The sequence below is a fragment of the Borostomias antarcticus genome (assembly GCF_949987555.1).
Source record: "Borostomias antarcticus genome assembly, chromosome: 22".
NCBI lineage: Eukaryota > Metazoa > Chordata > Actinopteri > Stomiiformes > Stomiidae > Borostomias > Borostomias antarcticus.
In genome coordinates this window covers 7,372,022-7,399,521 of record NC_140255.1, presented here as the reverse complement: position 1 = coordinate 7,399,521, position 27,500 = coordinate 7,372,022, and the positions used below count along the sequence as shown (strand labels likewise).

Sequence of the window (27,500 nt, the reverse complement as noted above, 5' to 3'; positions counted from 1 at the left end):
GTCAACGCGGGGCAACGCTGAGGACGTAGAAGCTGCTGTCGGAGACGCTGTTCAATGCATCTCGCTTTTTACATCACGTTTATTTGTGGAGTCCGTAATTAGAATTCTTTGAACATGTTCAATTAAAGCTTAGCTCAGAGACCGGCTCTACAAAGAGTACTGTTTCCTCACAATAGGAGACTGACAGGCTCTGGTGTGTGTGTGAGAGAGAGAGAGAGAGAGAGAGAGAGAGAGAGAGAGAGAGAGAGAGGGAGAGGGAGGGAGAGAGAGAGAGAGAGGAGGCGAAGAGGTAGAAATAAAGACAGCAGCAGAAAGACAGACAGCTCAACAAAGAACAAAGAGCTCCTTCATGGCAGTTCCACCTGTGCTGTAACAGAGGACAAAGAACAGGCATGGAAAACATTCAGCTAGGACAGAGATGTGACAGCACAGCCTGGCTTCATACCTGGCAACGCCAGCTGCTCATTAATTACAACACACACACACACACACACACACACACACGAGTCACCATCAGAGTAGCCAATTAATCCAAGGCTCACACAGTATTCGTATTACTGATGTGATTTGGTGATTTTTAATGTCAGGTCATCCTGATTTAAATCCCGTGAGCAGATAAAAGATAAAATCTGAAAATGAGTTAAAGAGAGAAGCAGGCGAAGGATTGAGATTAAGAAGCAAGCCGCTCTTCATAATATGCCACCGGTTCCCTCGCAAACCAAGCACAAGCAAGGATGACTTCAACCGGACAAGAGACTCCCTGCATCCACTCTGATCTCCCCCCACCTGGACTGGATTGGGATTATGAATTGGGATTATGGGTTGGGATTATGAATTGGGATTATGGGTGGCGCAGCCATTCGGGATTAAAGTGCGTGGAATGAGGCTGAACTGAACTCACAGCGTGTCCGTTCATGTCTCCCGTGGAAGAACGTTGGTTTGCCGTGACGCCACCCTGCCGATCACACAGTCGGTTCAGTTCACAGACTGACCTGTTGAAGAGTCTCACCAATGACATGGTGGCGCCACGTTTTCAGGGGCTTCCTTCAGGTGGGTCGTCCCTGTAGCGCAGAGCTAGCACAGCCAAGGAGAGGCCTGCGCTTGAGGGGCCTTACGTTACGTTACGTTATGTTACTTCATGTTACGTTACGTTATGGTACGTTACGTTATGTTGCGTTATGTAACTTTGTTACTTTGTTACTTTACGTTACGTTACGTTACGTTATGTTACTTTACGTTGCGTTTTGTTACTTTATGTTACGTCACGTCACATCACGTTACGTTACGTTACGCTACGTTACGTTACGTTTTGTTGCGTTATGTAACTTTATGTTACATTATGTTACTTTACGTTACGTTATGTTACTTTACGTTGCGTTTTGTTACTATACGCTACGCTACGCTACGCTACGTTACGTTACGTTCTGAGCGGCTGGTCCTGCAAAGAAACCGAGCGAAGGAAGCGCTGCTTTTGAGAAATATCAACTCCACCGTCATCGCTGCTGCGCTTCTGTCATCTCCAGCCCCAGCACCCCGCCACTTCAAACGCCGACCGCCACAAACCGGTTCCCAGACCGTGGGACCTTTGCCTGGGAGGTGCAAGGCCAGCGAGACGCCAACAGACCAGACGCCAACTCATAACCAGAAATCTTCAACACATGCCAGGATATCCTCTCTCCTGTTCCATGCAGGTGCTGTTTGTCTTGGAGAGCACTTCCCACAAAGCAAACAGGTGTTTCTCTGAGCCCCGGTGTGTGCGTGTGTGTGTGTGTGTGTGCATTTTGCGCGCGAGCGTGTGTGTGTGTGTGTTTAGCCAGCGGGTAAGTGTCTCCAGGAAGACGTGTCTAAGTGGGTGGATAGATTTCAGGTGGCAATGTGTCCGTTCGTAAGTGGTGTGCTTTACAAGAGCATTGGGGAAGTGTTCTCCGTGGATATCTTGTGTGACAGTCTGGGGGACTGGACTGTCCCTGTGAGTAGACCGGTCCATTGACTGGACTATACCTGTGAGTAGCCCGGTCCATTGACTGGACTGTCCCTGTGAGTAGACCGGTCCATTGACTGGACTGTCCCTGTGAGTAGACCGGTCCATTGACTGGACTGTCCCTGTGAGTAGACCGGTCCATTGACTGGTAGATAAGTCCGACAGGGCAGAGAGCGTCATCACTCTCACAGGTAAACAAACTTAATTACAGGGCTTGACCTTGACTCATTGTGGCGTCGAACGTACGAGTGGCTCTGTTGGAATTTCAATGAGTGTTTACTCTTAAACAGTCAGCACACACGGACCCTCAACACAGACAACACACACACGTGCACGCATACACACACACACAGTCAACAGACAACACACACACACACACAGTCAACAGAAAACACACGTGCACACACACAGTCAACATCAACACACACAAACAAAAAAAAGTTTAAATACAAACACATTATTTGTATTTAGTCTGGATTGTTACTTTGTTGTCCTTTGTTGCTGTTGCTGTAAAGGGGATCAACAAAGACTACTACTACTAGTCTACTAAAGACTGGTAAATGCTTCTTAAGTAAGGGGTCACCACTGAACTGGTAGAAATGTTCTTGTGTGGAAACACCACTAACCCAGCTGTGTTTGCACAGCCAGACAGACTCTAATGACTGTGTATGAGTGAGAAGGAGAGGAGGAGGAGAGGAGGAGGAGGAGGAGGAGGAAGAAGAGGAGGAGGAGGAAGTCAAGGGAGAGGGCGGACAGACATGCCAATTAGACCAAGGACGGGCAAAAAAACAGATAGTCCAATTACTCAAAACAGATGATAGCGTGAGACAAAGCCGACGGACAAATTACAGAAATCAGATGTGAGGTAAATCTGACATGTTCAGGCCTATAGACAGACAGACAGACAGACAGACAGACAGACAGACAGACAGACAGACAGACAGACAGGCAGGCACACAGACAGACACCAACAAGCGGAGACAGACAACAGCAGCTAGTCCGCTATGCAAAGCTTTTTGACGACGGGCCCAGACAGGCCCAGCCGCGGGCAGCCCTGGCACCAGCGAGAGGGTCACCAGCGAGAGGGTCACCGCCAAGGCTCTCGTTGTCCCTTTACGGACCAAGAGTGTTTGTTGTTGAACTCAGAGCCGGGGTCACACAGCCTCAGCTCCCCCCAGACAATGAGCTTCAGAGCCACAGTCTGAGCCCCCCCCCCCGCTCCGGACCACAACCCCCCCCCCCCAAACCACAAACCTGGCCGTGCGTCAGAGCAGGGGAGGAAGGAAGCAGAAGAGCAGTCTGGGTGGTCCTGACGAGGGCCGCCACGGGACTCCAAACAGCCATTACCTCGTCTCAGCCATTTAAAAAAAAGAACCTTTATTACGACGTTGTACCTTCACGACTTTTACTACGTTTAACGTTGAAGGCCGCCTACCTCAGAGCTCCGGTAGCATAAGCATGTACTGACACGCTGTTCAGTACCCTCTGTTTCTCATAAACGTCTACCTGGTCATATAATAATCATATAAAGACTTCATAAACTAAACAAGACGACGGTGACTTCACTCTTAACCACCGGGAAAACCTCCCGTTCTGAACTGTTACAAGATGTGTGTTCAACACATGACCGAGTGAAGGAGTCAAGTGAGGGAACCTAGTGAAGGAACCTAGGGAAGGAACCTAGTAAAGGAACCTATGGAAGGAACCTAGGGAAGGAATCTAGGGAAGGAACCTAGTGAAGGAGGCATCAGTGGAGCTCAGCTGTAAAGTACAGGTAGATCATCTAAGCTCATCGAATTTCAGGGAAGTTCAGTTGGTCAGAGAGTATATAATATAATGCAGTGTGGGCCTATACTGTATGACAAAAAAGATAATGACAAATGTTTTTAAAACTATACATATTTTACTACATGAAAATACTATGATGTATGGTATGAAGTATTCTGAATGGGGATGGACCCCAGGGGAGTCTGAAGAAAAAAATCCACAAACACAGTCACAGGTGCGGAGCCAGCACAGGGGCGGGGCCAGCACAGGGGCGGAGCCAGCACAGGGGTGGAGCCAGCACAGGGGCGGAGTCAGCACATTACCTTTCAAATCCAGCTGCATTTGAACATCCTCTCCGCACAGTCCACTATCTGCGCGGACCAATCACAAGACTCTTGGAAATCCAAGAGTCTTCTCATTGGTGGCCACGAATATCAATGTTTTTTTCCCCAGAAGCTCTCCCCATGGCGGTACTCAGATTTGGGCCAGGGTTCCTGAGGGGTGGGCGGAGCTATAAAACATGCTGGATGGGATTGGAGGCCAGGGGCTGGATGGGATTAGAGGCCGGGGGCTGGATGGGATTGGAGGCCGGGGCTGGATGGGATTAGAGGCCGGGGGCTGGATGGGATTGGAGGCCAGGGGATGGATGAGTTTGGAGGCCGGGGGCTGGATGGGATTGGAGGCCAGGGGATGGATGAGTTTGGAGGCCGGGGGCTGGATGGGATTGGAGGTCAGGGGATGGATGGGATTGGAGGCCGGGGGCTGGATGGGATTAGAGGCCGGGGCTGGATGGGATTAGAGGCCAGGGGCTGGATGGGATTAGAGGCCAGGGGCTGGATGGGATTAGAGGCCAGGGGTACCTGAGGTGTTGGAGGCTCCACCTTCCGTTTCTTCTTCTGGTTCTGCGTGTTGGTCCTGGGGTAGACCGTCAGCATCTCCTGCCACCTGCACACACACAAGGTCAGCAAGGGTCACACATACTGTAGCCTGGCAACGCGGAGGACATGGAGGACATGGCAGGAGAACTGGTACGTCATGAACACTGGCTCGGCCAGGAGGTCGACGGTCCTCCGCCTGGCGTCGTGACTCACAGCGCCCGCTAGCCGTGACCATATTCATGATATACACCACGGGTTCTCCCGCCATGGCGCTGTGATACGCATCTACCCAGTCTGGAACACAGGCCTCTCTGTCTCCAGAGTCACCAGGTCTCTGGCTGCACACTGAACTCATGCACTCAGTGACTAAGGGTCAACATGTTCACCGACCGGTCACGGCCGGTCGGCCTGACGACACAGCGGCGGCTACGAACCGCCGAGGGGGGCGGAGTCCTGTGCGTGTCGTGACTAATTGCGGCGGCAGCTCCCAGAACAACGGCACAAAGCGCTTAAACCGTATCGTCCGCCCCGCCCCTATTGTCCCGCTACCTGCCGGGGAGTGTGAGAGGCCATTCAGCACGTCTGCGACCGCGACACCCGACACCGCGGATACCGGGCCCTCCACGCCGCCGGCCTGGCTGGGCACACGAGGGGGGGGGACGGGGGCGGTGGGGGGGAGACGGGGGCGATGGGGGGGAGACGGGGGCGATGGGGGGGGCGGGGGTGGGGCTTTCCTCAGGACAGCCGCGCAGCGCTTCAGCACAGACCCGAGAAACCAGAGAAAGGCGATCTCTCGGAACGTCGCTATCGTAGACCGCAGCTCTGATTCGGCGCCCCCGGGAAGGTTGCTAAGGACCCAGGCAACACGCACGGCGCTGCCCGCCAGTCCAGGAGTTAGACAGAGAGGGGGGGGGGCTGTTTCTGGGGGATTTGTACGCATAATTAGCCCGAGGATTTGGAATTAGCAGGCGAAAAGTGGGAAGTGATAGATCCTGTGTGCAGTGCAGTCCTCCCCCGTGACCTGAGACATCAAACTGTATTGGAAATCAAACGGCTCAAATGCGTTTCCCGTTTCGCTCCGGTACCACATAAAATGTGCCGTAATTCAGCCTCTGATGTCATTTCCTTTGGTGTATATAATCTCTCTCTCTCTCTGGTGGTTAAGAGATTGGGGTTTTTAAAGCGGGCCACAGTGTGAGTGATTACTTATTGAATAAATTCAACTTCATGGGAGAGGGCGGAGGGAAAGAGTCCAGATTAATCCAGACCGGGAGAAAACGCAACAGAGATCCTCTTAATCTGAGTGTTTCTGGCGATGGAAATAACAGTCTGCTCACAACCTCGGCACGCACCCGAGTAGGGGGGGGGGGGGGGGTGGAGAGAGATGAGAAGAGAGAGATGAGGACAGAGAGAGAGAAGAGAGGGAGAGAGAGAGGTAGAGAGAGAGGGAGAGGGAGGGAGAGAGAGAGAGATGGAGAGGAAAGAGGGAGGGAGAGGAGAGGGAGAGTGTAGTGTTAGTGGTCCAGTCAGTGTGTAGTGTTAGTGGTTCAGTGTGTAGTGTTAGTGGTCCAGTCAGTGTGTAGTGTTAGTGGTTCAGTGTGTAGTGTTAGTGGTCCAGTCAGTGTGTAGTGTTAGTGGTTCAGTGTGTAGTGTTAGTGGTCCAGTGTGTAGTGTTAGTGGTCCAGTCAGTGTGTAGTGTTAGTGGTTCAGTGTGTAGTGTTAATGGTCCAGTCAGTGTGTAGTGTTAGTGGTCCAGTCAGTGTGTAGTGTTAGTGGTCCAGTCAGTGTGTGGTGTAAGTGGTTCAGTGTGTAGTGTTAGTGGTCCAGTCAGTGTGTGGTGTAAGTGGTTCAGTGTGTAGTGTTAGTGGTCCAGTCAGTGTGTGGTGTTAGTGGTTCAGTGTGTAGTGTTAGTGGTTCAGTGTGTGGTGTTAGTGGTTCAGTCAGTGTGTGGTGTAAGTGGTTCAGTGTGTAGTGTTAGTGGTTCAGTGTGTGGTGTTAGTGGTTCAGTGTGTAGTGTTAGTGGTTCAGTGTGTAGTGTTAGTGGTTCAGTCAGTGTGTAGTGTTAGTGGTCCAGTCAGTGTGTGGTGTTAGTGGTTCAGTGTGTAGTGTTAGTGGTTCAGTGTGTAGTGTTAGTGGTCCAGTCAGTGTGTAGTGTTAGTGGTTCAGTATGTGGTGTTAGTGGTTCAGTGTGTAGTGTTAGTGGTTCAGTGTGTAGTGTTAGTGGTTCAGTGTGTGGTGTTAGTGGTTCAGTCAGTGTGTAGTGTTAGTGGTTCAGTGTGTAGTGTTAGTGGTTCAGTGTGTGGTGTTAGTGGTTCAGTCAGTGTGTAGTGTTAGTGGTTCAGTGTGTAGTGTTAGTGGTTCAGTGTGTAGTGTTAGTGGTTTTGTGTGGGAGGTTGGGGGGGCAGTGTAAAAATGTGCAGCGTCATTGTTGCACGAGGGATTAGTGAGAGGATTTTGGCTGCAGTGCTGGAGAGACCCAGCAGGGGGCAGAGCAGTGATGAGGGGGGAGGTGCAGCCCCTCTCTGAGCAGCACCTCTCTCTCCCTCTCCCCCTCTCTCTCTCTCCCTCTCCCCCTCTCTCTCTCCCTCACTCCCTCTCCCCCCCCCCCCTTCCTTCTCTCCCTCTCTGTCCCCCTCCCTCCCTCCTTCTGCCCTCTCTCCCTCCCTCTGCTCTCTCTCCCTCCCTCTGCCCTCTCTCCCTCCCTCTCCTCCTACACCCTCCCCCCGCCCCTCCCTCTCTCCCTCCTATAAGAGTGATAAGACATGTTCCTCAACAGTGGTGAGTCAGATGCATTGTAATGATAACAGAAAGATGTGGCATCCTATATTTCTGTCTTTAAGTAACAGAGAAGCATCTACACTGCTGTTACCAGCCCATTCATATATCATCTACTCTGCTGTTACCAGCCCATTCATATATCATCTACTCTGCTGTTACCAGCCCATTCATATATCATCTACTCTGCTGTTACCAGCCCATTCATATATCATCTACTCTGCTGTTACCAGCCCATTCATATATCATCTACTCTGCTGTTACCAGCCCATTCATATATCAACTACTCTAATGTTACCAGCCCATTCATATATCATCTACTCTAATGTTACCAGCCCATTCATCATCTACTCTGCTGTTACCAGCCCATTCATATACGTATCATCTACACTGCTGTTACCAGCCCATTCATATATCATCTACTCTGCTGTTACCAGCCCATTCATATACGTATCATCTACACTGCTGTTACCAGCCCATTCATATATCATCTACTCTGCTGTTACCAGCCCATTCATATATCATCTACACTGCTGTTACCAGCCCATTCATATACGTATCATCTACACTGCTGTTACCAGCCCATTCATATATCATCTACACTGCTGTTACCAGCCCATTCATCTACATACCCATTCCATGTGATCAGTGATTCCTTAAAGGAAAAGAGGAAGGAATGAACACTGGAAGGAAGGATGAATAGAGGGAAGGACAGACAGACGGTAGAAGATAGGAAGGAATTAATGAAGGTAAGTAGGAAGGAAGGAAGGAAGGAAGTAGGGAAGGAAGGAAGGAAGGAAGGAAGGAAGGAAGGAAGGAAGGAAGGAAGGAAGGAAGGAAGGAAGGAAGGAAGGAAGGAAGGAAGGAAGGAAGGAAGAAAGAAAGAAAGAAAGAAAGAAAGGAAGGAAGAAAGGAAGGAAGGAAGGAAAGAAGGAAGTAGGGAAGGAAGGAAGGAAGGAAGGAAGGAAGGAAGGAAGGAAGGAAGGAAGGAAGGAAGGAAGGAAGGAAGGAAGGAAGGAAGGAAGGAAGGAAGCGTTTCAGGAGTGTGGGGTTCTGTGGGGCTCTCGTACCCGTTGATGATCTCACGACACTCGGCCCGGATGAAGTGCTCCCTGTCGGGCGTCAGGATGCTCAGAGAGTTCTTCTGGCCGGTCCGCGCCTCCCCGTCCCTGACCTCAGAGCACTGGTTCATGTTGATGGTTCCCTGGGGCAGGGTGCTGGGCTGCAGGGGGACAGACAGAGACACACGGTCAGAGAACACGGGCCTGGGTCCAGTCTGGTTCTGGCTCCACTACAGGCCTTCGAAAACCCTGCCAGGTTAGGGCTAGGCTGCGTCAACTAGACGGCGAGGTGAGACACATTTCAAGGGGGAATTTCAGAGGTTGTCGGACCAAGTCTATGTTCACCAGGCGAGGTCGTGTCCTTGAACAAGGCACTTAACCCCATCACTCAAAAGCAAGTCGCTTTCGATAAATGACCTAAATTGCTAAGTGACCCAACTGTAAATATAGGGTCACATTAGGAAATCTTTAGTATATTTAGCCATGGCTGTTAGTCAAATATAATATCCACCTTTTGGGTACTGCAGCCTCATGTTTGACACTCAGCGACACAACCACCCACATCAAACACTTATTCATGCAAACGCATTCAACACAGACACAGAAACGTCCATACAGGCAAACAAACACACAAACACACAACTCACATCCACAACAACATCAACAAGGCTGTTTACTGGGCCTTGACAAAGCGATTGATCTTCAGGAGTGCTTGAACCTCTACCTTCCCTCTCTCTCTCTCTCCCTCCCTCTCTCTCTCTCCCTCCCTCTCTCTCTCTCTCCCTCTCTCCCTCCCTCTCTCCCTCCCTCCCTCCCGCTCCCTCTCTCCCTCCCTCCCTCCCTCCCTCTCGCCCCCTCTCTCCCTCCCTCCCTCCCTCCCTCCCTCCCTCCCTCTCGCCCCCTCCCTCCCTCCCTCCCTCCCCCCCTCCCCCTCTCTCTCTCTCTCTCTCTCTCATGTAAGCAGTGTGCTCAGAGACTATGTGAGGTCAGGGATGTGGTCTTGCTGAGATGAGAACCTCACCCCCCCACGGGTCCACAGACACTTTATCCTTTCTCCTTAAACGGCCTGGGCTGGGTCACACACACACACACACACACACACACACACACACGCCGCTCCGTTCACACGGACGCCGCACTTTACCATGCTGTTTTGTGTGTGTGTGTGTGTCTGTCTGCATGTGTGTGCGTCTGTGTGTGTGTGTTTGTGTTTGCGTCTGTGTGTGTGTGTGTGTGTGTGTGGATACAACTAATTTCTCGTGAAGAAAGCGTTGTGAACGCTACTTTAGACTGATAAGCGGGCCCAGCGAAAGTCGTGCTGAAAGTCAAACAACACATTCCTCTTAGTCAAACACGCATGGAGAACGTTTGCACGTCGTATGATTATTCTCCTGCCAGTGTATGACACAAGCTCACACACGCGTGCTCGCACACACACAAAAGCACACCGACACACACACACATCTGCGGGACTCTGACCTTCAGAGATCTCCGGATAAGCCGAGGGATTCCCATGTGTGTTCTGTAAGCCAACACACGACGTACAGTAACCAGGAGCAACGGGGGGGGGGGGGGGGCGCAGCAGGCATCTGCACAGACGCCCGTCGGGGTCCTTCAGGACCTCCTCCGCTACCCGAACCACAAGGGGGGCAGAGTTAAGAGGTGCGCGAAAACGCCACAGGAGCGGCCTGTGACAGAGGGCCTGCCGCCACCATGACAGAGTACAGCCGACTGAACGTACGAGGAGGCGCAGCGGGAGAGGAAATTAAAAGGTACGGGGGTCAAGAGAGCGAGCGGCAGCATTAAATCAGACTTCAGAGGCGCGTGGGAGAGAGGTAACCATAGCCTGTCAGTCACACGGCTATTTAGCCCCGTACAGGATCTTTGATGTGGGAGGGGGGGGTCAATGATTGACAGTTTATGGTGGTCCCGCCCTAAAACAGCGGTTGGGAGGGCCCCTTTGCTCGCCCGACCACCGCCATAGGTGCCTCCTCTCTCTCTCTCTCTCTCTCTCTCTCAACTGGCAAGTCGTTCGTGGAGAAGAGAGAAGCGCTTATTAGTCAGTGGTGGTCTCCGTCAGTCTCCGTCGGTCTCCGTCAGTCTGCGCCAGTCTGCGTCAGGTCACAAACAAAAAATCTTGATCTTGGAATCTGGGCCTCGTTTCCTGAGCAAAACAAAGTTGTCGTTTTTTAAATATCACCGGAGGAGTGGAGTGGAGCGTCCAGCAAGCCGGACGTGCAGAAGAGAGAGATCAGCCCAGGGCCGTGAAGAAGAAAGAGACCAGCCCAGGACCAGACGTGAAGAAGAGAGAGATCAGCCCAGGGCCGTGCAGAAGAGAGAGATCAGCCCAGGGCCGTGAAGAAGAGAGAGACCAGCCCAGGGCCAGACGTGAAGAAGAGAGAGATCAGCCCAGGGCCAGACGTGCAGAAGAGAGAGACCAGCCCAGGACCAGACGTGCAGAAGAGAGAGATCAGCCCAGGGCCGTGCAGAAGAGAGAGATCAGCCCAGGGCCGTGCAGAAGAGAGAGATCAGCCCAGGGCCAGACGTGCAGAAGAGAGAGACCAGCCCAGGGCCGTGCACCGCTGAACGCTCCTTCAGTTTAAGGCCCACAATAGAACCGTTACGGGCGATATTCCAGTCCAGGGCGTTAGGTTTGAATCTCCCTCAATCTGAGGAGGTTTTTGAGTCAACGGTCGCCACCACGACATGGCGGCTCTCAAGGCTCTCTGCAGGGGGTCCGGGGCTCTCTGGACTCTGAGGCTGAGAGGCTGAGAGGCTGAGAGGCTGAGAGGCTGAGAGGCTGAGAGGCTGAGAGGCTGGTCACCGGCCAGAGATGAGACAGACAGACCACAGACAGACAGACAGACCACAGACAGACAGAGGGAGAGAGGGAGTAGACAGACAAGCAGACAGACAGATGACAGACAGAGTAGACACAGACAGAAAGACAGATAGAGAGACAGAAGAATAGACACACACACACGCACAGACAGACAGACAGACAGACAGACAGACAGACAGCTTGGAGAGAGGGGGGGGGGGGGGCAGCCCGGGACCAGCTTCACTTCAGATAAGACCAGAGAGACCTGAGACCAGAGAGACCTGAGACCAGAGAGACCTGAGAGACCTGAGACCAGAGAGACCTGAGAACAGAGAGACCTGAGAGACCTGAGAGACCTGAGAGACCTGAGACCAGAGAGACCTGAGACCAGAGAGACCAGAGAGACCAGAGAGACCTGAGACCAGAGAGACCAGAGAGACCAGAGAGACCTGAGAGACCTGAGAGACCTGAGAGACCTGAGAGACCTGAGACCAGAGAGACCTGAGAGACCTGAGACCAGAGAGACCTGAGAGACCTGAGGGACCTGAGAGACCTGAGACCAGAGAGACCTGAGACCAGAGAGACCTGAGACCAGAGAGACCAGAGAGACCAGAGAGACCTGAGACCTGAGAGACCTGAGAGACCTGAGACCTGAGAGACCTGAGACCAGAGAGACCTGAGACCAGAGAGACCAGAGAGACCAGAGAGACCTGAGAGACCAGAGAGACCTGAGAGACCAGAGAGACCAGAGAGACCTGAGAGACCTGAGACCAGAGAGACCTGAGACCAGAGAGACCTGAGAGACCAGAGAGACCAGAGACCAGAGAGACCTGAGAGACCTGAGAGACCTGAGAGACCTGAGAGACCAGAGAGACCTGAGAGACCTGAGAGACCTGAGAGACCAGAGAGACCTGAGACCAGAGAGACCTGAGACCAGAGAGACCTGAGACCAGAGAGACCTGAGACCAGAGAGACCAGAGAGACCAGAGAGACCTGAGACCAGAGAGACCAGAGAGACCTGAGACCAGAGAGACCTGAGAGACCAGAGAGACCAGAGAGACCTGAGAGACCTGAGAGACCAGAGAGACCAGAGAGACCTGAGAGACCTGAGAGACCTGAGAGACCTGAGAGACCTGAGAGACCTGAGAGACCTGAGACCTGAGAGACCTGAGAGACCAGAGAGACCAGAGAGACCAGAGAGACCTGAGAGACCTGAGAGACCTGAGAGACCTGAGAGACCTGAGAGACCTGAGACCAGAGACCAGAGAGACCAGAGAGACCTGAGACCAGAGAGACCTGAGAGACCTGAGAGACCTGAGAGACCAGAGAGACCTGAGACCAGAGAGACCAGAGAGACCAGAGAGACCTGAGACCAGAGAGACCTGAGAGACCAGAGAGACCTGAGAGACCTGAGACCAGAGAGACCTGAGACCAGAGAGACCTGAGACCAGAGAGACCTGAGAGACCAGAGAGACCAGAGACCAGAGAGACCTGAGACCAGAGAGACCTGAGAGACCAGAGAGACCTGAGAGACCTGAGAGACCTGAGAGACCAGAGAGACCTGAGAGACCAGAGAGACCTGAGAGACCAGAGAGACCTGAGAGACCTGAGACCAGAGAGACCAGAGAGACCAGAGAGACCTGCCACTCTCAGATACCACCGAGAGAGAGGGAGGGGGGAGGAAGAGAGGAAAGAGGTAGAGAGAGGAGAGGGAGAGAGAGAGGGGATAGAGAGAGAGAAAGAGGATAGAGAGAGAGGAGAGAGAGAGAGAGGGGATAGAGAGAGAGAAAGAGGATAGAGAGAGGATAGAGAGACGAGAGAGAGAGGGGAGAGAGAGAGGAGAGAGAGAGAGGGGAGAGAGAGAGAGGAGAGAGAGAGAGAGAGAGAGAGTGGAGAGAGACAGCAGGGGACGGAGACGTCTGGACTCTGTTTACATTAACAGATGGTCTCTCTCCCCAGTGTCCGAGGCAGGCGCAGTGGACAGTCCAGCAGGAGAATACGGCCGTTCCTGAGGACCGTCGTCCCGGCCGCTCGACCCCCGGGCTTTGAGGTCAGGCCCGGGGAGGTCAGGCCCGGGGAGGTCAGGCCCGGGGAGGTCAGGCCCGGGGAGGTCAGGCCCGGGGAGGTCAGGCCCGGGGAGGTCAGGGGTCAGGCCCGGGGAGGTCAGGGGTCAGGCCCGGGGAGGTCAGGCCCGGGGAGGTCAGGCCCGGGGAGGTCAGGCCCGGGGAGGTCAGGCCCGGGGAGGTCAGGGGTCAGGCCCGGGGGAGGTCAGGCCTGGGGAGGTCAGGCCCGGGGAGGTCAGGCCCGGGGAGGTCAGGCCCGGGGAGGTCAGGGGTCAGGCCCGGGGGAGGTCAGGCCCGGGGAGGTCAGGACGGGGAGGTCAGGCCCGGGGAGGTCAGGCCCGGGGAGGTCAGGGGTCAGGCCCGGGGAGGTCAGGCCCGGGGAGGTCAGGACGGGGAGGTCAGGCCCGGGGGGGTCAGGGGTCAGGCCCGGGGAGGTCAGGCCCGGGGAGGTCAGGGGTCAGGCCCGGGGAGGTCAGGACGGGGAGGTCAGGCCCGGGGGGGTCAGGCCCGGGGAGGTCAGGGGTCAGGACGGGGAGGTCAGGCCCGGGGAGGTCAGGCCCGGGGAGGTCAGGGGTCAGGCCCGGGGAGGTCAGGCCCGGGGAGGTCAGGACGGGGAGGTCAGGCCCGGGGGGGTCAGGCCCGGGGAGGTCAGGGGTCAGGCCCGGGGAGGTCAGGGGTCAGGCCCGGGGAGGTCAGGCCCGGGGAGGTCAGGCCCGGGGGGGTCAGGCCCGGGGAGGTCAGGCCCGGGGGGGTCAGGCCCGGGGAGGTCAGGCCCGGGGGGGTCAGGTCCGGGGAGGCCAAATGAATCAAAAAGGAATTAGCGAGTGATCAGCTCACATTCGCCGACAGACGAAAAAACATTTTCATAACGCTGCCGCTGCTAGAATGTAGTGGATCAAAGGATCTCTGGGTTTTCGTGGTGTGTGTGTGTGTGTGTGTGTGTGTGTGTGTGTGTGTGTGTGTGTGTGTGTGTGTGCGGTAGTGGTGGTGGTTTGGACTCCTCTTCCACATGCGCACCCCCTTCTCCCTGCCCCCGGCACCACTGTCAGCTGAGCTACGCAGACCCCCAGGCCTCCACCCCCCGACCCAGACCCCCAGACCTCCACCCCCCCGACCCAGACCCCCAGACCTCCACCCCCCGACCCAGACCCCCAGGCCTCCACCCCCCGACCCAGACCCCCAGACCTCCACCCCCCCGACCCAGACCCCCAGACCTCCACCCCCCGACCCAGACCCCCAGGCCTCCACCCCCCCGACCCAGACCCCCAGGCCTCCAACCCCCCGACCCAGACCCCCAGGCCTCCACCCCCCGACCCAGACCTCCAGACCGACAGACCCAGACCCCCCAGACCTCCAGACCCACAGACCACGACCTCCAGACTCAGACCTCCAGACCCAGACCTCCAGACTCAGACCTCCAGACCCAGACCTCCAGACTCAGACCTCCAGACTCAGACCTCCAGACCCAGACCTCCAGACCCAGACCTCCAGACCCAGCGTCCCCCTGTCCCTAGCCCAGTCCCAGTCCCCGTCCCTGGGCCGTCAGTCTCCACAATGTGCCCTTTGTAGCGCAGCAGTAGCAGCGCACACACAATGTGGGATTGTCAACCCTCCTCTCTCCCTCCCTCCCTCCCTCCCTCCCTCGCTCCCTTCTCCACGAGGAGGAAATGACCCAGGTTTGAGAGAGAGCAGAGAGAACAGACAGAGAGAAGAGACAGAGAGGAGAGACAGAGAGAAGAGAGAACAGACAGAGAGAAGAGACAGAGAGAAGAGACAGAGAGGAGAGACAGAGAGAAGAGAGAACAGACAGAGAGAAGAGTGAGAGAGAAGAGAGACAGAGAGCAGAATGAAGAGAGAGAGACAAGAGAGAAGAGAGACAGAGAGCAGAGAGAAGAGAGAGAGACAGAGAGAAGAGAGAGAGACAGAGAGAAGAGAGACAGAGAGCAGAGAGAGAAGAGTCTAGAACAACATGCGTCTGTGATAGCGGACATGATGAAGTCTGAGTAAACAGCTTCTCTCATTTCTCTCTCTACTCCAGACGGTGCTCATCTAGCTGAGACAGAGGGATGGTGTGTGTGTGTGTGTGTGTGTGAGTGTACAGTGTGTGTGTGTGTGTGTGTGTGTGTGTGCGTGCGTGCGCGTGTATGTGCGTGTGTGTGTGGGAGGGGGGGGGGGGGGCTGTGAGTGAGTGAATAAGTAGGGAGTGAGAAAGAAAGAAAGAAAGAAAGAAAGAAAGAAAGAAAGAAAGAAAGAAAGAAGAAAGAAAGAAAGAAAGAAAGAAAGAAAGAAAGAAAGAAAGAAAGAAAGAAAGAAAGAAAGAAAGAAGAAAGAAAGAAGAAAGAAAAAGAAAGAAGACAGAGAGAGAGAGAGGAAGAGGCCATCTCCCTCAGGACTTCCAGAATAAGAGGTCAGGTAGGGTGCAGGTGTGTGCTGGTTTCTGCGTCCTGGACAAGCAGGCTTTTGTGCCAGAGATGAAGATACCATTGTGCGCACACACTCACTGCAACCAATAAAGCTGTCAGTCCACCTCAGCCCTCCTTAAGCTAACAACACCAGCTCTAGTTAGCCAGCGCGTGCACTCCCTCCCTCCCTCCCTCCCTCCCTCCATCCATCACGCCCCCCCCCCCCCCGCCCCCCCTGTTCAGAACTAAGAACAGCGAACTGGCTGCCACACCAGACGAACACTCCTCTCTCACCATCAACTCCTCTTCCTTCTCCTTCCTACTCAAAATGTCTCTCCTTCTTTCTCTTTCTGTTCCCTCGTTCCTGCTCTCTCCCTCCATCTGTCTCCTCATTATCTCTCTCCCTCCCCCTCTCTCTCTCTCCCTCCCTCTCACTATCCCCCTCTCTCCGTCTCTCTCTTTCTCCAGATGATGTCCTGGAGCAGCAGTGGTTGGTTATTACTGGTCTCTGATTAAGACCTTCTAGTTAGACTCACACAGCCAGCACCCCCCCCCCCCCCCCCCTCCCTTCCGTCATCCCATCCCACAGAGCCCCCCCACCCCCTCGGTCATCCCATCCCACAGAGCCCCCCCACCCCCTCGGTCATCCCATCCCAAGACCCCCCCACCCCCTCGGTCATCCCATCCCACAAACCCCCCCCCCCTGGTCATTCCACAGTAAAAGTAAAACAGCCCTTTCTTCCTACCAATGACATTCAGAGAGAAATGTTTTGCTTCTTTTGGCTGCTTCCCCATGTGTGTGTGTGTGTGTGTGTGTGGTCCTCAGCTGTCAGAGTGGGCTCCATACTGACAGGTCGAATTTCTGAATGTTACAAAAAAAAAAATATATATAATAATAATAATAATAATAAAACTGTCAAGTGAAAAGAACAAACCGACGCAGAAAGAACAACAGCCAACGAGGAGATCGGCAGAGTATTAGGTTTCATTTAACACAGTACTGATAGTCACAGTACTGATAGTCGCAGTATTGATAGTCACAGTATTGATAGTCGCAGTATTGATAGTCACAGTACTGATAGTCACGGTATTGATAGTCATGGTATTGATAGTCACAGTATTGATAGTCACACAGTATTGATAGTAAGAGTATTGATAGTCACGGTATTGATAGTCACGGTATTGATAGTCACTGTATTGATAGTCACAGTATTGATAGTCACACAGTATTGATAGTAAGAGTATTGATAGTCACGGTATTGATAGTCACGGTATTGATAGTCACGGTATTGATAGTCACGGTATCGATAGTCACAGTATCGATAGTCACAGTATCGATAGTCACAGGATTGATAGTCACAGGATTGATAGAGATTGATACAGTATTGATAGTCATGACCTGTGAAAGAACCCTGGTCTCGCTAAGGCAACGAATAAAGTGAGGTCATGTGTGGTCTCCAATTTGAATTACTGAAACCCTGGATATCCACCTCCGGACCGATATCACTTCCAATCTGAACTGCAGTTACCCACAATCCATTTCATCACTGCTGTTACCCAGCCAGTGGTCCCAGCCCCGTCTTCCTGTCTGCAGCACGCAGCTCATGTCAGTTCACACATTCTTCACCAGGACTTGAACAAAAAACACAAGTTGAAACGACTAAACTCAAGAGAGATCTTTGAGATGGATCAGAAGAGAGAGAGAGAGAGAGAGAGAGAGAGAGAGAAGCAGGGAGATTTAAAATTGGGGGAGAACGCTGGATGCAAAAACATCTTGGCCAGAGAGCGGTCCGGAGTGACTCAGGGCGCGTTCGGGGTCCAACCTCCTGTGGTTGGAGCTGATAATGCCAGCTATGTCATGTATCTTTCCTTGGAGACTCACAACAACAAGGGTAAACAACACACACTCCTGACACACAACACACACTCCTGACACACAACACACACTCCTGACACCCTGAGCCTGCGCGGGCCAACAAACGGCTTTGGGGGGGCGGGGGGGGGCCCCACAGGTGCCAAAGAGATGCAGTCATTTCCATCCTCATTCCAGAAGAATATGCGCCAACACACACACACGCACGCACACACACACACGCGCATACACACACACATGCACACACACCAACCATAAACAGGCCAGGCCAGGTCAGGTGACAAGGAGCTGACAGACTGATACACGATCATCAACACCAGTACAGTCATCATAGCTACACAAACAAACACGCACGCACGCACGTGTACATGCACACACACACGGCACCTTAACGCCAGCCTACCACATACCCTCTGACCCAACACTCAGCCTCTCTACCGTACACCACCCTACCCCAGTCACCCTCCAGGAATTACACTGAGCCCAAGACTACTCAGCCCCAGTCAACCTCCAGGAATTACACTGAGCCCAAGACTACTCAGCCCCAGTCACCCTCCGGGAATTACACTAAGCCCAAGACTACTCAGCCCCAGTCAACCTCCAGGAATTACACTGAGCCCAAGACTACTCAGCCCCAGTCACCCTCCAGGAATTACACTGAGCCCAAGACTACTCAGCCCCAGTCACCCTCCAGGAATTACACTCAACCCTTCAGTACTCAGCACAGGCACAGTCACCCTGCAGGAATTACACTGGGCCCCACAGTCAGTCACCCTCCAGAAATCGCACCGCACCGAGCCATATGGCTGACATCAGTGGGTGTTGTCAGGGCAGGCACACGGACCCAGACTCACACACACCTCACTGAACAGGAATGTGTACAGGAGGTTCAATGTGCACGCCAAAACACACACACACACGCACTCATGCACACACACGCGCACGCACACACACACACCTAGTTAAAGGCAGAAGGCCTACAGTAATCTATGTAAAACTGACAGCATCCATCCAGGATAAGCAGCTACCCACGGGCGGTCAGCTGACAGCTCTATGGAGGAGCAGAGATGAGAACCACGGCCCACTCTGGGGAGGAGAGGAGCAGAGAGAGAGAGAGAGAGAGAGAGAGAGAGAGAGTGAGAGAGACAGAGAGAGAGAGAGAGAGAGAGAGACAGAGAGAGAGAGAGAGAGAGAGACAGAGAGAGAGAGACAGAGAGAGAGAGAAAGAGAGAGAGAGAGAGAGAGAGAGAGACAGAGAGAGAGAGAAAGAGAGAGAGACGGAGAGAGACAGAGAGAAAGAGAGAGAGACAGAGAGAGAGAAAGACAGAGAGAGAAAGAGAGGGAGACAGAGAGAGAGGAGTGGGCGGTTTAATGGTACGTTCTCAGCGCTGCAGAGGAGGAGGAAGAGGAGGACGAGTTGGAGGATGAAGATGGTTCTAAGAGCTGGCTCTACTGGAAATCTCCCGCCATCTGTGTTGTGGTATCCGAGCTGTACAGTATAACATGCTAGTCCAGCAGGGATATGAGGAATGGTGTTGTCACTGAATCAGATACAGGAGATATTAGTGTTGTAGTACTCCAGACCGGTCTCTAGACCACTTTTTGAAGGTCTTGTCTCGGAATCGACCGCATTTTAACTCCGTCTTGTCTCGGTCTCGGACAGAGAGGACTCTGGGTTTTATTTCAAGACCGGTCCAAGACCACAACTGGGGGAATGTCTGTGCATTGTCTAATTTATTTGTTAACATCATTACTGTGATTGGATGTAAAGCTCCCCCGCTTCAAATGCAACCAATAACCTGTCACTAATTTGAAAAAATATAACGGTTGTGTCATCAACCCGCCTACTGCGCTCAGTCTAATCAAGTGACTGAGGGAGTCAGGTGGTGTTGTCAACTTCTAAGGATGTCGGCAAATTCATCCATCAGAAAATTTGGCTACGTAAATCACAAGGAATATTTGTCTTAGTAATCTATACTAAGAAAAAAGCACACAGCAATGTGTCACTGTGATGCTACACTACAGTGTTGGTTGTGCTGAGTGTTTTCCCACAAACAAAATCGTTTAGGGTCACCAAAATCCTAGGTATGTGTGTGTGTGTGTGTGTGTGTGTGTGTGTGTGCGTGCGTGTGTGCGCGCGTCGGGGGTACATGTGCGTCAGTTGTTCTGTGAGGTTGTGTGATTCTGTGAGGTGGCAGCAGACAGGTGTTGCGAGGTGAATGTTGGCTAGACTCTGCTGGATGTGAACAGTAGCATGTGTGTGTGTGTGTGTGTGTGTGTGTCTTCATTTGCCAAGAACTGTCTAAGACTCACGATGATTCACTTTGTTCCTCAGTCTTTCCTTTTATCTGCAGTATTAGTAGTAACCGTCTCTTCAATGTTCAAGGCGTTGCTAAGCTAACTCACCTCTCTCTGACACACATTAAACTTACCTGAATTCAAACTCCCATCTTGTACCCATATAGCAGCCAGCAGCCACAGTAGCAAGGCCCATCGGCAAATGTCTCTCTCCTCCCTGGTCTCTCTCTCTCCTCTCTCTCTCTGGTCTCTCTCATCTCTGGTCTCTCTCTCCTCTCTCTCTCTCTTCTGTCTCTCTCTCCTCTCTCACTCTCTGGTCTCTCTCTCTCCCCTATCTCCCTCTCTCTCTCCTCTCACTCTCTCCTCTCACTCCCTCCTCTCACTCTCTCCTCTCACTCTCTCCTCTCACTCTCTCCTCTCCTCCCTGGTCTCTCTCTCTCCTCTCTCCTGACAGACTCCCATCTGCTGGCTCTTCTCTGCTCTCTCTAACTGGACCCTCCAGGCTGTCCTCTCTCTAACTGGACCCTCCAGGCTGTCCTCTCTCTAACTGGACCCTCCAGGCTGTCCTCTCTCTAACTGGACCCTCCAGGCTGTCCTCTCTCTAACTGAACCCGCCAGGCTGTCCTCTCTCTAACTGAACCCTCCAGGCTGTCCTCTCTCTAACTGAACTCTCCAGGCTGTCCTCTCTCTAACTGGACCCTCCAGGCTGTCCTCGCTCTAACTGGACCCTCCAGGCTGTCCTCTCTCTAACTGGACCAGCCAGGCTGTCCTCTCTCTAACTGGACCAGCCAGGCTGTCCTCTCTCTACCTGAACTCTCCAGGCTGTCCTCTCTCTACCTGAACTCTCCAGGCTGTCCTCTCTCTAACTGGACCCTCCAGGCTGTCCTCTCTCTAACTGGACCAGCCAGGCTGTCCTCTCTCTAACTGGACCAGCCAGGCTGTCCTCTCTCTAACTGAACTCTCCAGGCTGTCCTCTCTCTAACTGGACCCTCCAGGCTGTCCTCTCTAACTGGACGTGAAACGTGAAACGTGAAACACCCCATGGTAGACGGGGAACCAAGCGAGAGCGAATCAGAAGGCGGCGAGCAAGAGGGGGCGGGAACCACGGTGGCGGCACGGAGGGGAGGAGGCAGGGAGCGAGACAGAAACGCTCACGCTGCTGTTGGATTTTCCCGGACGCCCAGGTCAGGGCCACTGACCACCGTTTCCATGGCAATGGGAAGGGATGGCTCGTCTAAAACACTGGGTCGCTTGGCTTGGCCTTCGTGGAACAGTGAGTCAGTAAACACACAGCATTACAGCATGACACTTCAACCTCCTCAACAACATCAACAACAACAACCTTCACCAATCAGAAAGCCCGGGGGCGACCAGGCCACCGGGGGCAACGTTTCCTAAAGCGACTACGATGCAATAATAACAAGCGCACTTCCTGCCTGCGTTGGTGGACTTGAGAACGTCATTGTGCTGCTTCCCTTTACCTCGCCAGCTTCTGGTCACTCCGCTGAAATTGTGTCCAAAAACACCACGACACTAAGAGCTATCCCACAATCTGGAACCACAGTTCTAGAATCAGAACCCGATGACGAGGGTAGTTCCAGAATCAGAACCTGATGATGAGAGCAGTTCTGGAACCCCAGCGCTGTTGGTCCTCAATGCACCCAGATACTAGACTCCTCATCATGGAAGGACCTTCAAGCAGCTGTCTGGATCTCTGCAGTGTCTTCTGACTCAGCACTTTGGAACGGTGGGGTGACAGGAACCACACTGTTTGGATTACAGACACTTCACTGTAATTAGTAAAGTATACCCCTAAAATAACATGGACACCTTTCCTCCGACGTCATACTCACCTCACAATGTAGATGTGAACTATTGCAGAGTCGTACAGACTATGGTCAATGTAAGGATAATATCCATTTGAAATGTGGGTTAACTATCGCTTATATAGACCCTATGTAGCTTAAACATGATTTTTGGAACACCCCACCATGCTAGTTAGCGTGCTAAATTTAGCATGGTAGCTAGGTCCAATTTCTTAGAGGACCTTATTATGAACAGAACACTTAGCCTACTTACTTGCTATTTGGGACTAGGCCTCATTTATTCAACTCTGTCCACCCACAGTCATGCCGTTACATAAGAGATGTCGTCAGGGCTCAAATAATAACGCTTTGATAATAGAGCTCCAGGCAAATTTCCAGCTATTCAAATCAGCTGATGCAGAGCGCATAGCAGTGCCGGTGTGGGTTAACCACAAGCATTTCTCTAGGAATTCAGCGTGACCCACTGTTCCTGTGTGAAAAGTTCTGCCATAGAGAGGAAAGGCTTCAGCTAAGAGGCTTTCTGCAGCTTTGCATCTGCTGGTTAGCGGTTAACCTGACGGTTAGCGGTTAACCTGTTGGTTAGCAGCTAGCCTGTCAGTTGGTGGTTAGCAGTTAGCCTGTCGGTTAGCAGTTAACCTGTCGGTTAGCAGTTAGCCTGTCAGTTAGCGGTTAGCCTGCTGGTTAGCGGTTAGCTTGTGGGTTAGCGTTTAGCTTGTCGGTTAGCTGGCTGAATAGCAGTTAGCTGCCTGGTTAGCTGAGCCCGCTGGTTAGGCGTTAGCCTGCTGTTCCCAGAACAGCTCCCCTGAGAGGACGCTGTGCAAAGGGGTTCATTAATGAAGAGGAAAACAACAGAGGAGCTGGGGTGGGGGGGCCTGCTGCTAAGCTGATTAGGTGGAGCGGTTGGTGCGAGGCCAAGCCATGGCCCTCGCTGGTGGGAACTCTGCGGCAAGAACATGAGGAAGCGAGTGGCTCACCCAACAACAACAGGGCCGTCGGCCAATGCGCTGACTTTGCGGGTTTGTGTGTGCGCGTGTCTTTATGAGTGAGGGCTGCACATGAACTGTGGCAAACGAGTAGGCCATCAATAAAAATGCTGGATGTTTGGGTCGAACATCTGTTTTGCGGTACAAAAAAAGGTTCAAATCTTCTAAGCAGGTTACTTATTCTGCTGCTATATATGGTTAAATATTGAAATTGCAAATACATGCTCTTTGGATATTTTTGGCAACCTTAAAACTGCATCGACCATTTGGTTGGTGACTGCATTGCTACACAACAAACTGGAGCCCAAAGATGAGGCTCAAAACAGTCAGCAAGTCTATGAATTTCAAACCAACCAGTTAGAGTGAGCTATAAGAGGGCTGCCTACTATCTGCTTGTGCTAGCAGAACAAAGACATCTCATCAGCTGCGTTCCCAATCGCATACTTCCATACTGTATGCCAAAAAAGGATGTAGTATGTCCCAAAACATATCGTCATATTTTGCAGTATGCAAGCTAGCAGACTTTTTTGGATATTTTGACCCACAAACCTGTGCGCAGTGGAAATTATGTCACATGTGCGAGTCGCGACAGCTGTGGACGAACATAGCTTTTTGGCCTGCGACGGATGTGGGCAAATTTCAAGGCGCAATGTTATGAAAAAGTGGTATGTCCCAATTGTATGCATACTGCGTGCAAAGTATGTATTTTCTAGGGGCAGCTGTAGTACGTACTGGTAGTAAAAAGTAGAAGTATGTGATTAAGAACGCAGCCCGAGTCCAGGGAATCCAATCCGGGCCTTGCAGCAATCTGAACAGGTGGCCGGGTTTAGCAGGTCGTCACAGCCAAGGGTCAGAGGTCAAACGACACACCTGCACCTGTCGCGGCGCTGAGAGACGGGTCGGCTGCAGCGGGAGTTATAGCCCCGCCCCCCCCCCGTCACAGGACCACAGCTCTCAAATGCATGTGCGTGTGAATAAACAGCGACTGAAGCTGCTACACTGAAGTCATGAGATAAAATATCTTTAAATGCCCCCCCCACCCCCCTGCCCTTCTCAGAGTTGGCTAAACCCTTCACCCCAAGGCTTCAAATCAAACCTTTTGTTGGTGTCCTTGTCTGGAGTTTGGATAGGACCGAGAGAGCAGTCACTCAGCCCACGTTTGGCTTTACAGAAAACGAGGGGTTTCAGGAGGAGAGGGAGAGAGAGACAAGCTCAACAATACTGTTGGCTCCCCTCTCAAACACCAATGATTCATTGGCGAGAGAGAAAGAGAGAGAGAGAGACAGAGGCAGAAAGAGAGAGAAAGTGGGTTGACAGACAGGCGGTAGGGTAGAGAGAGAGAGCGGGGGGGGGGGGAGACAGACGGAGGAGAAAGCAGACGGAGTGAGGAGGAAAGAAAGAGAGAGAGAGAGAGAGAGAGGGAGAGAGAGAGAGAAAGAGACATGGGAAAGCAAAACTCTGGAGTAAGAGAATGAGAATGGACACTCATTGAGCCCAGTCTTTCTATCCACCATGAATGGTTGGAAATCGTTAAATAGACAGAATGAAAGCACGGTGGGGGGGAAAAAATAATTACATAAAAATAAAAAAAACATGTTGCATAAAGGAACCTGTCGAGGACTTTTCAACGTGAGGCAGCACTGCACACACTGACACCAGGAATGAGTGGGTCTCTGAGCCCTGGACACACTGACACCAGGAATGAGTGGGTCTCTGAGCACTGCACACACTGACACCAGGAATGAGTGGGTTTCTGAGCCCTGGACACACTGACACCAGGAATGAGTGGGTCTCTGAGCACTGCACACACTGACACCAGGAATGAGTGGGTCTCTGAGCACTGCACACACTGACACCAGGAATGAGTGGGTCTCTGAGCACTGGACACACTGACACCAGGAATGAGTGGGTTTATGAGCCCTGGACACACTGACACCAGGAATGAGTGGGTCTCTGAGCCCTGGACACACTGACACCAGGAATGAGTGGGTTTCTGAGCCCTGGACACACTGACACCAGGAATGAGTGGGTTTCTGAGCCCTGGACAGCTTCTAGAAAGGGCACAGACGAGGGCCTGGAGGTGTGAGATATGAAAGCGCTACCAAGCCTCAACCTACATATTCCTATATACACACGTGAACACACACACATACACACACACACAGTAACACACACACACACACACACCCACACACACACACACACACACAGTTGAGTGATCCTGCCTGGCTGGGGTTCAAGACTGAGCTCCAGGGCAGAGACAATGTCCCGCGCCGCCTAAACGATCTACAAATCATAAGGATTGGGTATTTAATCATAAGGATTGGGTATTTATGGTGATTTACAGATTAGTCGCGGAGCCTCCTAGAACACTGGGACCTGCTCCAACACTGACCCCGCATGAGGAAACAATAACCTGGGTGCTTTCTGCCTCAGCCGTCCAGAAGCATGGATGCATGTTACACATGGATTACAGGTCGGCTCAGGGTCTGGCTGAGAAGCACTACACTGACAGATTAGATAGATAAAACACATTAGATAAGATAATCCACAGATACATCATTGATCCCTAGGAAGAAATTGTTGGGAATGTGTGTGTGACACCAGAGAGGGGACGAACCTTTCAGCTGGGAGATCTGAGTGTGTGTGTGTGTGTGTGTGTGTGTGTGTGTGTGTGTGTGTACACTGGGGAACAATGTTGTTTAGTGATTACAATTAGGGGGCCTTTATTTTTAGACTCATTAAGCAGCGAGGCATGGGCCCCCCACTTCCTAAACAGAGGGGGGGGGGGCTTTAAAGGCACAACTTGTGTCGAAGCTTCCATCACTGATGGTAAATAAGTTTAAAGGGACACAGTCACGCTGGTTTAAGTTAAATTATTTGGATTAAATGCTTAACTACTCTGTGTAGGCCTTCTTAAAATCACTATCAGTGTAGCCATTTCCCCACATCGGAGACGGAATTGCAAAAATCGGCGGGGGAAAAGACGTCAGCATTTTTGTTGTTGCTGAAGTTTTTGCGATCTTCCATGTAGGGAAACGGCTACACTGACAGTGATTTTGAAAATGCCTACAAACAGAATTTAAGAACATTTAATCCAAATAATATGAACTGAAACCAGCATGACTGCTGCGCCCCTTTAAATAACTTCTTCACGTTCTTCCCAGAAGCCTTGGGACACATGGTCCACATTTCCTAATCCCTAACTTGGATCAATAAAGTGCTACCTTACTTCACCTCTGACATACAAGCAGCTCTCTCTAACTGTACAGTATGGACTCGGGCTGCAGAGGTAGAAAGTTAGCCTGGTATGACCATCCTGATCTGGAGAGCTCACTGCTTCGCTCCGCAATACCGGTCTGGCCTTCGTCCCATAGAGAGCGATTATGTGGGCGGGGGTACGTGCCTTGACAGACAAACACCTTCAGCCAATCAGCGTTCAGCAAACTTTTGCCAAATCCAGTCGGAAGAACGGCAAAAACGTCTTTTCCACCGAGAAACTCCGCTAGTGCATACTCTTGTTCTTGTTTAAGTGTTGTGATTAAGTCTATTTCAGCAATAACTGCACTTATAGCTGCGTTTATTCTTCTAACGTTAACGTTACCACTCATTGCTTCGGGAGCCACCATGTTTGTTTAGCGAGCGGCAAGGACACGAACCAATCAGGGGCTGCTTTCCACTGTGGGGCGGGACAGCAGTTAAAACGCAGTCTCTGATTGGCCGGGTATGGTCTGGATTTTGGCATAATCGCTCTGGAGGAGGCGAAGGTCAGACCGTTCTGCGTTAGTGAAACAGAATGTGAGCTCGCGAGAACGGGATGGTCGTACCAGGCTAGTAGAAAGTAGCCTCTCCTCAATAACATGGGCAGTTCAGGACGCTTCCGTGTCCTCGTTCACCACCTCCTCTCATAGCCCTCCTACGGTGGCTCTGATAAGGACTATTCTGTTACTCGTGCACTTTGCCTTCAGCACTAGATTATGCTCTTAGTCACTTGTTTTAGAAAGGAGATGCACTTGTGAGTTCTGCCGAGTAGTAGTACAATGACTATCTGAAGTACATTAAATGCAATTATTGTATGTCGCTTTGGATAAAAACGTCTGTTAAATGACTAATGTGCAGAATGAGGACAGCAGGCCTCCTACAGTACAGTCCACCTTAACAGGGTGGTTTGCAGTGCGGTAGCTCAACAGAGTTCAGGGTTCAGGGTTCAGAGAGTGTGTGTGAGATAGATGTACTGTGCGTGGAGCAGAGGTTAGTTCGGTGTGTGAGCGTCAGGAACATACAGTAGCCCTTGTATGTTTGATTCGTGACAAAGGTTCGTGACAAACGCCTACGTCTCCAAAACTAAAGAACGGACCCATGCTCCAATCATGTTTCTCTTCACCGCCCAGAAAGAGTGAAAATCACCAGGTTACTCCTTTAAAACGCATAACGCCACCAGCGTAGGCCTCCGAGCGCTGAACCCGAACCGGAGAACTGCTGCGGGTCGTGCGTTCGAGGCCCTGCGTTGGCGGCTGGTAGTCGGGCCATGCGGACGTTCCGGCGTGGAACCCGGACGGTTACATACAGGCCCTGAGAACCCAACTGAGGCATTCCCAGGGTTCCGGCACTTTGTGCGACGGGAGACAGTGACCCCACTGTAATCCAGGCTTGTTTACATTCCAGCAGAACAGTTCCTACTGGAGGGGGGAGGGCAGGGGTTAAAAAGGGCTCTCTCACGCCCCCCCCCAAACACAGCAGCGACCCGCGACCCTGTAAACAAACGGGGGGAG

General features: G+C 52.3%; 1 protein-coding gene across 1 annotated transcript in view; it reads right to left on the bottom strand.

Moving 5' to 3' along the window:
* The window catches only part of LOC311323716 (myosin phosphatase Rho interacting protein), an 82,999-nt gene that overhangs the window by 37,678 nt on the left and 17,821 nt on the right, over positions 1-27,500 (bottom strand). Inside the window, exons 4-5 of the mRNA XM_084456014.1 lie at positions 8,472-8,623; positions 4,609-4,693 (exon numbers count right to left, since the gene is read on the bottom strand). Of these exons, the coding sequence (XP_084312140.1) occupies positions 4,609-4,693; positions 8,472-8,623 (237 nt within the window). The remainder of the gene's footprint in view (positions 1-4,608; positions 4,694-8,471; positions 8,624-27,500) is intronic.